The sequence below is a fragment of the Aspergillus costaricaensis genome (assembly GCF_003184835.1).
Source record: "Aspergillus costaricaensis CBS 115574 unplaced genomic scaffold BO79scaffold_6, whole genome shotgun sequence".
NCBI classification, from domain to species: Eukaryota; Fungi; Ascomycota; class Eurotiomycetes; order Eurotiales; family Aspergillaceae; genus Aspergillus; species Aspergillus costaricensis.
The window spans coordinates 573,318-587,952 of NW_020291806.1; the positions used below are offsets into that span (position 1 = coordinate 573,318).

The 14,635-nt window shown below is 53.2% G+C and overlaps 5 protein-coding genes across 5 annotated transcripts; 4 read left to right on the forward strand and 1 right to left on the reverse strand.

Annotated features, from left to right (window-relative positions):
- The first annotated feature begins 483 nt into the window (after nucleotides 1-483).
- Nucleotides 484-5,017, forward strand: BO79DRAFT_189777 (coatomer subunit alpha). The gene is made up of 8 exons (XM_025680688.1): nucleotides 484-672; nucleotides 768-817; nucleotides 878-1,197; nucleotides 1,251-1,586; nucleotides 1,643-2,609; nucleotides 2,660-3,255; nucleotides 3,304-4,388; nucleotides 4,444-5,017. The coding sequence occupies exons 1-8, from the start codon at nucleotides 643-645 to the stop codon at nucleotides 4,696-4,698; spliced, it is 3,639 nt and encodes a 1,212-aa protein (XP_025542773.1). The 5' UTR covers nucleotides 484-642; the 3' UTR covers nucleotides 4,699-5,017.
- Nucleotides 5,018-5,252: 235 nt separating this feature from the next.
- BO79DRAFT_285541 (flavin-linked sulfhydryl oxidase) lies at nucleotides 5,253-6,120 on the reverse strand (the record flags this gene model as incomplete). Its single annotated transcript, XM_025688366.1, has 2 exons — nucleotides 5,801-6,120; nucleotides 5,253-5,736 (listed from the first exon to the last, which is right to left on the reverse strand). Exons 1-2 carry the CDS (start codon nucleotides 5,992-5,994, stop codon nucleotides 5,253-5,255), a joined length of 678 nt encoding a protein of 225 aa, XP_025542774.1. The 5' UTR covers nucleotides 5,995-6,120.
- Nucleotides 6,121-6,384: 264 nt separating this feature from the next.
- On the forward strand, nucleotides 6,385-7,809 carry BO79DRAFT_168030 (putative transcriptional regulator). Its single transcript, XM_025679406.1, has 2 exons — nucleotides 6,385-6,877; nucleotides 6,971-7,809. The coding sequence occupies exons 1-2, from the start codon at nucleotides 6,620-6,622 to the stop codon at nucleotides 7,799-7,801; spliced, it is 1,089 nt and encodes a 362-aa protein (XP_025542775.1). The 5' UTR covers nucleotides 6,385-6,619; the 3' UTR covers nucleotides 7,802-7,809.
- A 599-nt stretch (nucleotides 7,810-8,408) lies between these two features.
- BO79DRAFT_285543 (putative AP-1 adaptor complex subunit beta) lies at nucleotides 8,409-11,604 on the forward strand. The gene is made up of 7 exons (XM_025688367.1): nucleotides 8,409-8,752; nucleotides 8,808-8,828; nucleotides 8,899-9,030; nucleotides 9,090-9,727; nucleotides 9,783-10,351; nucleotides 10,406-10,767; nucleotides 10,830-11,604. Exons 1-7 carry the CDS (start codon nucleotides 8,676-8,678, stop codon nucleotides 11,281-11,283), a joined length of 2,253 nt encoding a protein of 750 aa, XP_025542776.1. The 5' UTR covers nucleotides 8,409-8,675; the 3' UTR covers nucleotides 11,284-11,604.
- Nucleotides 11,605-11,787: 183 nt separating this feature from the next.
- Nucleotides 11,788-14,030, forward strand: BO79DRAFT_285544 (tryptophan synthase; the record flags this gene model as incomplete). The annotated part of the gene is made up of 3 exons (XM_025688368.1): nucleotides 11,788-11,957; nucleotides 12,021-12,324; nucleotides 12,404-14,030. The coding sequence occupies exons 1-3, from the start codon at nucleotides 11,822-11,824 to the stop codon at nucleotides 14,028-14,030; spliced, it is 2,067 nt and encodes a 688-aa protein (XP_025542777.1). The 5' UTR covers nucleotides 11,788-11,821.
- Nucleotides 14,031-14,635: the final 605 nt, after the last annotated feature.

Below are 14,635 nucleotides of genomic sequence, written 5' to 3' on the forward strand. Positions count from 1 at the left end.
ACGATAATAATTCAATAGCGAACAAAGTCACCCGATGACGTTTTTCCATTGATTTAGATGTATGAACATATGAGACAAATGAAATTTCACAACCACGGCTTCAACCGCTTGTTGTAACAGACAGAAATGGCCCAGATGAGAGGAATCATGTCGGATGGTACTATTCTGAGGGGCCCAGAGGAGAGATGGACCCGACGGGGGAGATCCCGAAGAAGCATCGAGAAGGGGAGAGTGAGATCACACTCGAATAACCTCCGCCGAACTCCACTCGAACCGGAGTGAAGGAGGCAGAACTGCAGCTTTGACTAAGTTCCCCCAAGTAAATTAACTAGATCACAGAATGTAAGAGAGAGCCTAAAAGAAGTGCCTGGCAGCTGCTCACCGCCGGGCCCATCATTGGCCCGCGGGACTCGCTTATTGGCTGCGACACAATAAGTCCACGTTTACCGCCATCCAAGACGGAACCACCAGCTGCCCAGAGTGACTGAGTCCAGACACTCCGAACTCCCCCCCGTCTTCCCCCCTTTGCCCATTATCTCCCGCCGTTGTTGTGGATGCGGTGGTCGCCTTTCTGACCTCTTTTAATACCTGAGTGCGGAGCTTGCTTCTCTATGGTGCGGCTCCGGCCAACCCTCCTTCATCATGCAGTCCTCCCCAAACATGCTCACCAAGGTCCGCTATCCCCTCCCCATTGCCAGCTCCCCCCTATCGCCGCGGAGCTGCTGCTGCTTTCACGAACAGGAACTAATCTTCATCCTACTTGATAGTTTGAATCCAAATCCTCCCGCGCAAAGGGAATTGCCTTCCATCCCAAGCGGTCAGTGGACAATTGTCCTGTTCAACGCGTCGCAAACGAGTTCGGCTGACCCTCGAACAGGCCATGGATCCTAGTATCCCTTCATTCATCCACCATCCAATTATGGGATTACCGCATGGGAACCCTCATTGATCGCTTCGAAGAACACGATGGCCCCGTTCGTGGCATTGACTTCCACCCGACACAGCCCCTCTTCGTCTCCGGAGGTGACGATTACAAGATCAAGGTCTGGAACTACCAGACCCGTCGTTGCATGTTCACACTGAATGGCCATCTGGACTACGTGCGGACGGTATTCTTCCACCATGAGCTGCCATGGATCCTTTCGTGTTCGGACGATCAGACTATCAGAATCTGGAACTGGCAGAACCGCTCCTTGAGTAAGTCGGAATCTGGCCACCTGTCCCGAGGGGTGCTGACAATGGCTTCACAGTCTGCACCATGACCGGCCACAACCACTATGTAATGTGCGCGCAGTTCCATCCTACCGAAGACCTCATCGCCTCCGCCTCTTTGGACCAGTCGGTTCGCATTTGGGATATTTCGGGTTTGCGGAAGAAGCACTCGGCCCCGACCTCCATGTCCTTCGAAGACCAGATGGCCCGCGCCAACCCCGCCCAGGCAGATATGTTCGGAAACACTGATGCGGTGGTGAAGTTCGTTCTGGAGGGTCACGACCGGGGTGTCAACTGGGTGTCTTTCCACCCAACCCTGCCCCTGATTGTCTCCGCGGGTGACGATCGTCTCATCAAGCTGTGGAGGATGAGTGGTACGTCAAGATACTTGTTATGGAGATATGGATCTCAGGCTGACACGGATGTATAGACACAAAGGCATGGGAGGTTGACACTTGCCGTGGACATTTCCAGAATGCCTCAGCTTGTCTGTTCCACCCACACCAGGACCTGATCCTTTCCGTAGGTGAAGACAAGACTATTCGGTGCTGGGATCTGAACAAGCGAACATCCGTCCAGTCATTCAAGCGCGATTTGGACCGCTTCTGGGTTATTGCTGCTCACCCGGAGATCAACTTGTTCGCTGCTGGTCACGACACCGGTGTCATGGTGTTCAAGTTGGAGCGTGAGCGCCCTGCCTCGGCTGTCTACCAGAACCAGCTCTTCTACATCACGAAGGAGAAGCACGTCAAGTCGTATGACTTTGCCAAGAACGTCGAGACCCCTCCTATGCTGTCGTTGCGCAAGCTCGGATCCCCTTGGGTGCCGCCTCGCACCCTCTCGTACAACCCCGCTGAACGTGCCATCCTGGTTACCTCTCCTACCGACAGTGGCGTGTACGAACTGATTCACCTTCCACGCGATGCCACTGGTGCCGTTGAGCCTACAGATGTCAAGCGTGGTCAGGGCTCTTCTGCTGTCTTTGTTGCCCGCAACCGCTTCGCCGTCTTCAGCCAAGGCAACCAACAGGTGGACATCAAGGATCTGAGCAACTCGACCACGAAATCGATCAAGCCCCCGGCCGGCACCACTGACATCTACTTTGGCGGTACTGGATGCCTGCTCTTCATCACGCCCACCAATGTTGTCCTCTTCGACATCCAGCAGAAGAAGCAACTGGCGGAGCTGGCTGTGAGCGGTGTCAAGTATGTTGTCTGGTCCAACGACGGCCTTTACGCTGCTCTGCTCAGCAAGCACAACGTCACGATTGTGACCAAGTCCCTTGAGCAGGTGAGCAGCTTGCACGAAACGATCCGGATCAAGAGCGCAGCCTGGGATGACGCTGGCGTCCTTCTCTACTCCACCTTGAACCACGTTAAATACTCCCTTCTGAACGGGTATGTCTCCTTACAAGTGGTGAATGCTTTACATACTGACAACTTCGCAGTGACAACGGTATCATTCGCACTCTGGACCAGACGGTCTACCTCGTCAAGGTCAAGGGTCGCAATGTCTACTGTCTGGATCGTAATGCCAAGCCCCGCGTTCTGGAGATTGACCCTACCGAGTACCGTTTCAAGCTTGCCCTTGTCAAGAGGAACTACGATGAAATGCTTCAGATTATCAAGACTTCCAGCTTGGTTGGTCAGAGTATCATCTCCTACCTGCAGAAGAAGGGTTACCCTGAGATCGCGCTGCAGTTCGTACAAGACCCCCAGACCCGCTTCGAGCTCGCGCTGGAGTGCGGCAACCTGGAGGTGGCTATTGAGATGGCTAGGGAACTCGACCGTCCCAATTTGTGGAGCAGACTCGGAGCCGAGGCTTTGGCTCATGGTAACCACCAGACGGTTGAGATGGCCTACCAGAAGCAAAGGAACTTTGACAAGCTGTCTTTCCTGTACCTCTCCACTGGTGACCAGGAGAAGCTGTCAAGAATGGCCAAGATTGCCGAACACCGTGGCGATTTCACCTCGCGCTTCCAGAATGCCATCTACCGTGGCGACGTGGAAGACCGGATTCAGATGTTCAAGGAAGTTGACCAATGTAAGTCCATCACGAGCAGTTATAACGGGTTTCGCTAATCAGTCAAAGATCCCCTCGCATACCTCACCGCCAAGTCTCATGGATTGACGGAAGAGGCCGAGTCAATCCTCGAGGCTTGCGGGCTTACCGAGGACCAGATCACCCTTCCCTCCATCGAAGAGCCTGCACGGGTCCCCCACCCGATTGTTCCCACCTTCAAGTCCAACTGGCCTGTCAAGGCTGCTGGTCATTCCTCTTTCGAGAAGGCCCTTCTTGGAGAGGTTGGCGCCGGCGACGAGGAGGCTGCGGCGATCGAGTTTGAGCCCGAGGAGGAGGACGAGGCTATCACTGCACGCGACACCCTCGAGGATGAGGAAGAGGACGTTGCTGGCTGGGACATGGGAGACGAGATCAATGTCGAGGAGGACGTTGACTTTGTGAACGTGGACAGCGCAGAGGCCGGTGCAGGCAGCACCGAGGCCGACCTGTGGGCGCGCAACTCCCCTCTGGCAGCCGACCATGTCGCTGCTGGCTCCTTCGAGACTGCTATGCAACTGCTTAACCGTCAAGTCGGAGCGGTCAACTTTGCCCCTCTCAAGCCCCGGTTCTTGGAAGTGTACAAGGCCTCCAAGACTTTCCTGCCGGCGACCACTGGCCTGCCCCCGTTGGTCAACTATGTCCGCCGCACTGTCGATGAGACGGATAGCCGCAAGGTCCTGCCTATCATCCCCAAGGACCTGGAGACAATCGCCAACGTGGATCTGCAGGAGGGTTACGCCGCCATGCGGGCCAACAAGTTGGAAGATGGTGTGCGGATCTTCCGCAACATCCTAAACTCCGTCTTGGTCAACACTGTCTCATCCGAAGCGGAGGTTGAGCAGGCGAAGAAGATCATTGAGACCGCTCGGGAATACATCCTGGCCATGACTATTGAACTGGAACGCCGTTCCATCCCCACCGATACTCCTGACAACCTCAAGCGAAGCCTCGAGCTTTCTGCTTACTTCACGATCCCCAAGCTGGAGGTTGCCCACCGGCAATTGGCTCTCATGGCTGCCATGAAGCTGGCCTTTGCCAACAAGAATTACTCTTCGGCCCTCAGCTTTGCCAACCGCATGCTGGCTAACGGTGGCTCGCCCAAGCTCCTGGAACAAGTAAGCAATACATGCCTTCTCCGTTGATGATTCGAAATGCTAACCCATGAAATAGGCCAAGAAGATCAAGGCGCAATGCGAGCGCAGCCCGCAAGACAAGATCGACATCGAGTTCGACCAATTTGCCGAATTCGATATTTGCGCTGCTTCGTTCACACCGATCTACGGCGGCTCACCGAGCGTGTCGGACCCGTTCACGGGCGCCAAGTACCACGAGCAGTACAAGGGCACTGTGTGCCGGATCTCGCAGGTGACGGAGATCGGCGCGCCGGCCAGCGGGCTGCGTTTGTTCGTCCCCGGTCAGTACTAAGGATGATGACGAGATGTGACGGCTTTCCTTTTTCTTTCTTCACGCTTGTAATTCCCCGTCTCAATGTGCAAACATGATAGAAATGGGCTTTCTCTGGTGGGGGAAAAAGGAGGATGGATTCTGGTTGGGGAGGAAATGTTGGCGCCCATGGCTGGAGGAAGCTCTCCTGCTTTGGATTGTCCCGATGTGTGAAATTCATAATTCCAGCGATGTTAGTATATTCATTCATCTATTTATTGTTATTGCTATTTTTTGATATACTTCTTTTTCATTTCTTTTTCTTCTATTCTATTGCAGAACTGTTCTTGTACAGATAAAGAGGTGAGATAGTTATATCATATCATATCATATCATGATCAGATGCAGAGTAGAGATATCCGTCACCCAATAGTTATTATAGTACACAATGTAAACTCCCCACTCATCCCATCCTACCACCCTATGCAATGATAGCAGCAGCAGCAGCAGCAGTAGTAGTCTATATCTATAATCTAATCATACACCCCCCCCTCCCCATCCCCCACACATCAAACACAGAGTATGGAGATGAAGAATCACTCACACCTCCCATCCCCCCACCCCTTCCTCCACCTCTCCTCCCAAAACCTACAATCAAACTCACTCTTCCCCAACTTGCGATTCACCTCATTATGCGCCCTACACATCCAATCCCCGAACTCCTTCCGTCCACCCAACCTAGGCTGATTCTCCCCACTCGGCTCCGCCATCCACGTCCGGAAGTCGTCCGCACACACCCAGCACGGATACAACTTCGAGAAGATCCCCAGGAACTGGCGCATCTCGGACTGTTGTTCGCTGGACGCTTGCGCCGGGTACGACGCTGTCAATGAGTGCAGGAAAGTCCAGGTGGAGCGGCCGAGGGCTTCTGAGTCCGGTGGGCAGTCTGTGTAGCCGGGGGTGGTAGTGAGGGTTTTCGGGATGGTGCTGGTGCTGCTAGTTGTGGTTGTGGTGGCGGGGGTCGATTTGGCTTGTTTGGTCAGGGCGCGCCAGGAGGCGGCGGAGGTGCAGAGGCGGCAGCTATTCAAAGGATATGATATTAGGATAAGATGCTGGGGGGATGGGGGGATAGGGGAAGGCGTACGGCTTTCCGTCTTTGTCGAGGATGACTCCGTTGGGGAGTTTGGTCATGCCTGCGGGGACGGAGTCATCTTTTGTTGGAGCTGGTGCTGGGGCTTGTTGTTGGGTGGAGGAGGAGGATGGTGTAGCGGGTTGTTGCTGTTGTTGGTGGATAAAGAGGTGTTTTTGTGTGTCTGATGGTGGTGTTGTGTCTGCCATTGTGGGCTATGTAGGTGGTGATTGATGCTGGTGGGAGATGGATGAAGGTATTCGGATGCGATGCGGAGAAAGAAGTAGGAAGCAGCGCCAAGTAGAATTAGTCAATTCGGAAAAGTAGTATGTACACTGTAGGGTCTGGTGTCCGAGTAGGGCAGAGATACAAAGGAGCAATGTCCGCGACAGAGCTTAAGAGACAACCTCTGGGGAAATTGATGGTGATTGATTGGTAATGCAACAAAAGAATGTCTCCGTCGAATCCCTCCGGCTTCTAGAATTGCCATGTGCCTGCTTTGTCAGCCGAGTTATCTCCGCTGCTCCGCCTGTGCCTTGCCTGGAGCAATGGAATGATGGGGACGTCCAAGCTTCGTGAATCCGTACATTGTGATTGATCGACTAGTTAACTTGTTCTATTTCGCGTCAATACGCGTTTCTGCCTTGATTACTACTCCTGCTAGGATAAGCTTTTGTGCCTGACGAGATTATCAACAGTGCTGCAAGAACGCGATCGGTAACTTATCGAACTAGCTCATTAACTAGCGCCGTGTCCCCTCCTGCTAGGTACCACGCGACAGTTGAGGTTATCGGAACGCAGTGCCATCTACCCCCATACAATTATACAAGCGCAATGGCGCCACGATACGCCCTTTCAAGTTCGGAGCCCGAGTCGGAAGCTGAATCTGCGTCTGGTCGACCTGCCGATGATGTCTTGGAGCAGGCACTGCGTGATGCGGTTACGAAGGTGTACAAGTCGGGCAAGATGGAGGAACTGACGGTGAAGCGGGTGCGGCTAGCTGCGGAGAAAGCATTGCAGCTGGAGGAAGGCTTTTACAAGACTCAGGGGGATTGGAAGACAAGGAGTGAGCAGATTATCAAGGATCAGGTGGTGAGTTTGCGGGTTTCCTGGCTGTCATTGGGTGCATGGCTAAGAGTGTATGATATTTATGAAGATCGTCTACTGACTTGCTGATGTATACAGGAGGAGGAAGAGAAAGCTACCCAGGAACCCGTGCCGGATGACGAGGAAGATGCCGCTTCATCTGCTTCCGAAGACGCAAAGCCTGCCAAACGAGCGAGACCAGAGAAGCCATCAACTTCGCGCAAACGCCAGAAGAAAAGCGCTTCGGAATCCGATAGCGGAGATGCAGCCAACGGATCACCAGACGAGGATGAAGACAAGGTAGGAAAGGTCCCGAAGAAACAGACCAAGGCAACACCGAAGAAGCAGCCATCGCCCAAGACTTCCGAAGACTACGTTCAAGATTCCGATGATGAAGAAGGGGCAAAACCAGAGAAAGCTGAAGAGACGCCAAAAGACGACTCTGAGAGCGAACTTTCAGTTGTCCTAGACGAGGAGCCTAAACCAAAGCCGAACCGCAAGCGACAGAAAAGTGCCGAGGCACCCCCACGCAAAGGCAGGAAACAGACAACGGCAAAGGGAAAGGATGCGGATATAGACCCGAACCAAGCGGAAATCAAGCGGTTGCAAGGCTGGCTTTTAAAGTGTGGGATCCGCAAGATGTGGGCACGGGAGCTGGCTCCCTACGATACGCCCAAAGCGAAGATCAATCACCTCAAGGGCATGCTGAAAGACGCAGGCATGGAGGGGCGCTACTCGGTTGAAAAGGCTAACCGTATCCGCGAGGAGCGTGAACTCAAAGCTGATCTGGAGATGGTCCAAGAAGGAGCCAAGCGATGGGGTAAAGAAAGCGGCAGCGAGAACAGTGATGATAGTCGACCGAAGCGGCGGCTGAATCGCGGGCGGAAGAGTCTGGCCTTTTTAGAGAGCGAGGGAGAGGAAACGGACTGAGATGGTGGGACGATCAATGTGCGGGTTGCTGCATGATTTAGCTGTCGCAGTATCTGCCTGGCGCAGGCTGTGGGTCGTAATGACACTCAAGATAATTGAATAGTCCATGTTGGCACATCACGCCTTATTTCCCTGTCTTTGTTCCGCCCATACGTTGAGCCACCAAGCTAAAGACGGCGACGGAAGAGATGAAGAGGACGAGGTTGTAGAACTATATAGCATGTCAGTCAATAATTGGAATCATTGTATAGCGACACCTTGCGAGAGCTTACCGCCGTTCTGGAGTACTCGTTCTCTTCCGCCTCTGTTCTAGCCTCGACAAATAGGCGTCGGAGATTGGGTAGATTTGCCTAGAGTGGAGAGGTGAGTAGTAGCTTTTGAGGGGGGAATTTTAAGTTACATACCATAGCTCTGGTAGCAAGTAATGCTGTTTGACAGGAGAAGGAAAGAAAGAAGACGGAAGGCGGCGGCGGTGGTGGTGGTGGTGGTGGTGACGGAGAAGCCAAACTGGGGAAGAAAGAGAGCGGCTCAGGTTAAGTTAGTGTTGGGTCCAGACACTCACTCGCTCGACTCCCTGATTGTATCTGTCCTCCTTCCACTTCCTGCCCGGCCCTCTTGCTTCCCCCCATCAACGCCCCCTCTTCCCTCCCTTAGGGTCTTTTTCTATATTTTCTTTCTTCTCTTCCTATAAACTTGTCTTGTTTCCTTTTACTCGTCCAACCATCCTCTGCCGGATTGCTGCCGTGTCCGATTCTCCCTGAAGCTCTCGCCGCCTCGCATTAATTCCCCGCAGTCTCCTGCATTCCCACTTCCGATCCCATCTGCTTTTGCGGAGGCGCGACCCCGTCGTCGCTGAAGCCCGGTTTCGCTCAGGATGGCTATGAGTAAGATCAGGGGGGCCTTTGCGGTCCCCAGAAAAGGAGAGACCTTCGAATTGCGAGCTGGTCTTGTGTATGGTGTGCCCCGTGCCCGATCGGTGACCGACATCTTGCTGACCTCTCCACAGATCTCAGTATGCATATGAACGGTACGTCGACATGAATCTGCCTATGCAGAACCGCCGATAGCCCGTGACACATTCTCTGATGCGCGCATAGGAAGGAGTCCATTCAGAAGACCATCATGGCCATGACGTTGGGCAAGGATGTTTCCGCTCTGTTTCCGGATGTCCTCAAGAACATTGCGACCAGCGATCTCGAGCAGAAGAAACTAGTATACCTCTATCTCATGTGCGTGTTCGCTCTTTGATTTTCCAAGTGATCTCTACTAAACACTGGCTACGTACCAGGAACTACGCCAAATCTCACCCGGACCTCTGCATTCTCGCCGTCAACACCTTCGTACAAGACTCCGAAGACCCGAACCCCCTCATCAGGGCTCTCGCAATCCGGACAATGGGATGTATCCGCGTGGACAAGATGGTGGATTATATGGAGGAGCCCCTCCGCAAAACGCTTCGCGATGAGTCGCCATATGTCCGGAAGACCGCCGCGATCTGTGTAGCGAAGCTCTTCGACCTGAACCCCGCTATGTGCCTGGAAAACGGCTTCCTGGAGATGCTGCAAGAGATGATTGGTGATCCTAACCCCATGGTTGTCGCCAACTCCGTCACCGCACTGTCCGAAATCTACCATGCTGCCCCTGAGACGCAAGCCCTCAAGGTGACCTCCAACACTCTGCGCAAACTTCTTATGGCCTTGAACGAGTGCACGGAATGGGGTCGAGTCACGATTTTGACTACTCTGGCCGAGTACAGAACCAATGAAGTGACTGAATCTGAACACATTTGCGAAAGGGTTGCTCCCCAATTCCAACATGCCAACCCCAGTGTTGTCCTGGCGGCCGTTAAGGTGGTATTCCTCCATATGAGGAACGTCAACTATGAGCTGGCGAAGAACTACCTGAAAAAGATGGCTCCCCCGCTTGGTAAGATAACCATCGATTTTGCTGACTGACTTACTTGCTGATGTATGATGCTCAGTAACGTTGGTGTCGTCGGCGCCCGAAGTCCAGTATGTGGCTTTACGGAACATTGATTTGTTGTTGCAGAAGCAGCCTGATATCCTGAACAAAGAACTGCGGGTCTTCTTCTGCAAGTACAACGATCCACCTTACGTTAAGTTCCAGAAGCTGGAGATCATGGTCCGCATAGCGAACGACCGCAACGTCGACCAGCTTCTGGCAGAGCTGAAGGAGTACGCGCTGGAGGTAGATATGGACTTTGTGCGCCGCGCCGTCAAAGCTATCGGTCAAGTCGCCATTAAGATCGAGAGCGCCAGCGAAAAGTGTGTCAACACCCTGCTGGACCTCATTAACACCAAGGTCAATTATGTGGTGCAAGAGGCGATCGTGGTCATCAAGGACATCTTCCGCAAATATCCCGGCTACGAAGGAATTATTCCCACTCTCTGCAAGTGCATCGATGAACTGGATGAGCCTAATGCGCGCGCTGCGCTCATCTGGATCGTTGGTCAGTATGCGGAGAAGATCAGCAACGCGGGTGACATTCTTGCTGGTTTCGTGGAAGGCTTCAATGAAGAGTTCTCTCAGGTTCGTTTATTTTTCTCGCCAAGCCTCTCGACCAATTGCTGATCCTTTGTGCAGACCCAGCTGCAGATCTTGACCGCAGTCGTCAAGCTCTTCCTCAAGCGGCCCGAGAAGGCTCAGGGGCTTGTCCAGAAAGTGCTGCAGGCGGCCACGGCTGAGAATGACAACCCCGATGTCCGCGATAGGGCTTACGTGTATTGGCGTTTGCTGTCCAACACGAGCGACCCCAATGCTACGAAGAACATCGTACTGTCTGACAAACCGCCGATCGTCACCACAATCCACTCTCTTCCCCCGAATCTCCTCGACCAGCTACTGGGCGAACTCTCCACCCTCGCATCTGTCTACCACAAGCCTCCGGAGCAATTCGTTGGACAGGGCAGATTCGGTGCAGATGCCGTACAAAGAGCTGCCATCGAGTATGTTTTACTCTCGCTTTGCAAAGCTGGTTACTTGGAATCCAGGCTAATGAAAATCCTAGGGAACAAATCCAAAACGCTCGGGAGAATCCGTTGGCGGCAGCGGCGGCAGCAGCAGCTGTCACTGGCAGTGCTCCGCCTCCGCAAGCCCAGAGCAACGTCGAGAACTTGTTGGATATCGACTTCGATGGCACCGCGCCGGCATCTGCTCAGAAAGAACCGGGCGCTGGGATGTCAGGTCTCGAAGGCCTTGCTGGAACGCCCGTGCGGGTGGAATCTCCGGCCGCAGGGGCACCTTCTGGAAGCAACAACCTGGACGACCTGCTCGGAGTGTTTGGCGATGGCGCCGCCGCCGCCGCCCCAGCCAGCGGGAGCGGTGCTCCCAGTGGCGGTGCTGGTGCAGACTTGATGAATGGCTTTGAGGGGCTGGACCTGTCTGGAGGTGGCATGGCTTCACCACCTCCTGGAGGAAGCCAGCCAAAGAAGACAAACGAGGATATTTTGTCGTTATTCTGAGCGCAATGAGCCATGTCTGTATGTTGGCGCACGATTTCGTATAGCTGAATCGCAGGTGCGGGAAGGTTGAGCCAAAAGCACACATAATTCTGTTGATGCATGCCGAATATAGATCTATTTTTCGTTACTCTAGCTTGGGGTCTATCTTGATACTACTCTTGTCTATCTGCTTTTCTCCTGTTTGTCATTCTGGGTGTTTCCGCCCACCTGTATATCCATCTCATCATTGGACTTGACGAGCATTGATCAATTCGACGTATCTCTTACTTAATTGCACACTTCTTTCCCGGTCAACGCATTCAGGAAACTTTTCCCAACTTCAGAGGACTTGCTGACTTTGCATTTAATCATTCTAGCGGGGGGCCAGCAATGCTAGTTGGTCGGAACCGAAACCCTCCCTTGTCCGGGTGAGTCACGGCTGCTCATCCTGCCCGGACTTCCGGCAGTCTGTGAACCACTATAAATAGTCAAGCCATTCTCATGGCTCTCATCGCTTTTCTCAGACTGAAATTCATTGAACTCCTTTTATTACCGTGCAATGGATCAACTAAAGAAAACTTTCGCCCGGTGTGCGCAGGAGGGCCGGCCAGCCCTTGTGACCTATGTCACGGCTGGCTTCCCTACGGCAGCAGAGACTCCAGACATTATGCTTGCAATGCAGGCTGGAGGAGCTGGTATGCAATGATTTCTAGCTTGTTCAAGTGACAACATCCGCTGGTGTGCTAATGATGTGGTAGATGTCATTGAACTCGGTCTCCCCTTCACGGATCCTATTGCCGACGGCCCTACCATTCAAATGTCGAACCTTAAGGCGCTCGATAATGGTGTTACCATATCCTCTATGTTGCAGATGGTTAAGGATGCCCGTCAAAGAGGCCTAAACGTTCCTGTCCTCTTTATGGGTTACTATAACCCGATCATGCGTTATGGGGAATCCGAGCTCCTCGCTGCGAGCAGGACAGCGGGGGTGGATGGCTTCATCATTGTCGATCTACCTCCCGAGGAAGCTGTTCGATTCCGGAATCAGTGTAGAGATGCTGGGTTAGTTACCTTTCTAATACCAATTGTTGAGGCAACATGGCATTGCTTGACCATCCACTGACACGTATCCTTTGAGCAGTCTTTCCTACGTCCCATTGATAGCCCCGTCGACCACAGAGGACCGCATGAAAACTCTTTGCGGAATTGCCGATTCCTTTATATATCTTGTGTCCAGAATGGGTGTCACTGGCGTCACTGGCACTCTGAGTCACGATCTCCCGGAACTAATGAAGCGCGTGAAACATCTTTCCGGCGGAGTACCGGTGGCCGTTGGCTTCGGCGTCAGCACCCGTGAACAGTTCCTCGGTGTCACATCTGTCGCAGACGGCGCCGTCATTGGCAGTGAGATAATCACCCAGCTGGCAAACGCCCCTGCAGGCCAGGGTGCAGCTATCATCCAAGACTACTGCTCTCAGATTACATGTCGGACAGTCAAGCCAACTGAACCTCACTCTGTCCCAGAGAACCCTCACTCATCTTCGTCATCATCAAACCTCCCTGTCTCAGAGCAGTCAACTGAAGCGTCCAAGCCCGGCCGCTTCGGCACCTTCGGCGGCCAATACGTACCAGAAGCCCTAACGACATGTCTCAACGAACTAGAAGCCGGCTTCAACACCGCCATCGACGACCCAACATTCTGGGCTGAATACCGTTCCTACTACCCCTACATCGGACGGCCCTCATCCCTACACCAAGCCCCACGCCTCACCTCCCACGCCGGAGGCGCCACCATCTGGCTAAAGCGCGAAGACCTCAACCACACCGGCTCACACAAGATCAACAACGCCCTTGGCCAGATCCTCCTCGCCCGCCGACTCGGCAAGACGGAGATCATCGCCGAAACAGGAGCCGGCCAACACGGCGTAGCAACCGCCACCGTATGCGCCAAATTCGGCATGAAATGCACCGTATACATGGGCTCCGAAGACGTCCGCCGCCAGGCCCTCAACGTCTTCCGGATGCGCCTCCTCGGCGCCACCGTCATCCCCGTAGAATCCGGATCCCGCACACTCCGCGATGCCGTCAACGAAGCCTTTCGCGCGTGGATCACGCGCCTTAACACAACCCACTACATCATCGGCTCAGCCATCGGACCACACCCCTTTCCCACAATCGTCCGCACTTTCCAATCCATCATCGGCCAGGAAACCAAAACCCAGCTGGCACAGCAAATCAATCGTCTCCCTGACGCAGTGGTCGCCTGTGTAGGCGGTGGCTCTAACGCCGTCGGCATGTTCTACCCTTTCTCTGAGGACCCCAGTGTCCAGTTGATTGGCGTGGAAGCCGGCGGCGATGGTACCACTGGCCCCGAGCATCATTGCGCTACCTTATCCTCTGGGTCTGGCTCGGTAGGCGTGTTCCATGGAGTGCGGACGTACGTACTTCAGAACGAACACGGGCAGATCTCCGGTACGCATTCCGTGTCCGCGGGGTTGGATTATCCTGGGGTTGGACCGGAGTTGGCGCATTGGAAGGAGGTGGGCAGAGCGAGGTTCATCTCGGCGACGGATGACGAGGCGCTGGAGGGGTTGAGGTTGTTGTGTCGGTTGGAGGGAATTTTGCCGGCGTTGGAAACGGCGCATGCGATTGCCAAGGTGGTGGATGTGGCGAGAGAGGTTGGGGTCGGTGGTCATGTTGTGTTGTGTGTTAGTGGGAGGGGGGATAAGGATGTTGATACGGTTATGGGGGTGGAGGGGATGGCTTAGGGGGGTATAATACTTCGTTCTTATCTTACTTTTCGGGATGTGTTTAATTCTATCAATCTATTACTTTTTTACTACTTGAACCTTTTACAGATCCCGAGTATAAATGCAGCATGTTGAAGATGCCAATGGTATAATTAATTGCTTGGGTCTTTCAATTGACGTGAACCCCCAATATGAACTAGTAGAATGGATAATCAGAAATATACTCAGCAGAAGCTGCATACCTTACCCCAGTAATAGTACATCCACAACATGCGACACTCAATGCAACACATGGGCTACTTAAAAAGTAGTAGTATAGATAACGCCATACCACCCCAATATGACCGATAGTTATAGATAGTTAGTAGCGGTCAACTATACGTAGTGTCGTGTCACCGACATAATTCCGAGAATATTACCGAAGTGTAGCGAATATGTCCTGATATTTTTTATCAATAATAAGACTGGAATAAGAATACCAGTCCGGAAATAAATGTATGTAGCGAGGCAGACAGACAGACATACAGCACAGTAAAGTAGGAAAGTTATCGCTATCTACAGTACAATCTGGATTAAAGATAAAAGATACCGAATCGGACCCTTGTTCGGAACGAGATTGCATT

Bases quoted from the DNA above. Each gene is read 5' to 3' on its own strand.
- BO79DRAFT_189777 (XM_025680688.1), top strand. From the start codon at position 643: ATGCAGTCCTCCCCAAACATGCTCACCAAG. The intron at 673-767 runs GTCCGCTATCCC...CCTACTTGATAG, and splicing joins CCCCAAACATGCTCACCAAG to TTTGAATCCAAATCCTCCCG. The intron at 4,389-4,443 runs GTAAGCAATACA...CCCATGAAATAG, and splicing joins CGCCCAAGCTCCTGGAACAA to GCCAAGAAGATCAAGGCGCA.
- BO79DRAFT_285543 (XM_025688367.1), top strand. From the start codon at position 8,676: ATGGCTATGAGTAAGATCAGGGGGGCCTTTGCGGTCCCCAGAAAAGGA. The intron at 8,829-8,898 runs GTACGTCGACAT...ATGCGCGCATAG, and splicing joins TCTCAGTATGCATATGAACG to GAAGGAGTCCATTCAGAAGA. The intron at 10,352-10,405 runs GTTCGTTTATTT...TCCTTTGTGCAG, and splicing joins TCAATGAAGAGTTCTCTCAG to ACCCAGCTGCAGATCTTGAC.
- BO79DRAFT_168030 (XM_025679406.1), top strand. From the start codon at position 6,620: ATGGCGCCACGATACGCCCTTTCAAGTTCGGAGCCCGAGTCGGAAGCT. The intron at 6,878-6,970 runs GTGAGTTTGCGG...TGATGTATACAG, and splicing joins AGATTATCAAGGATCAGGTG to GAGGAGGAAGAGAAAGCTAC.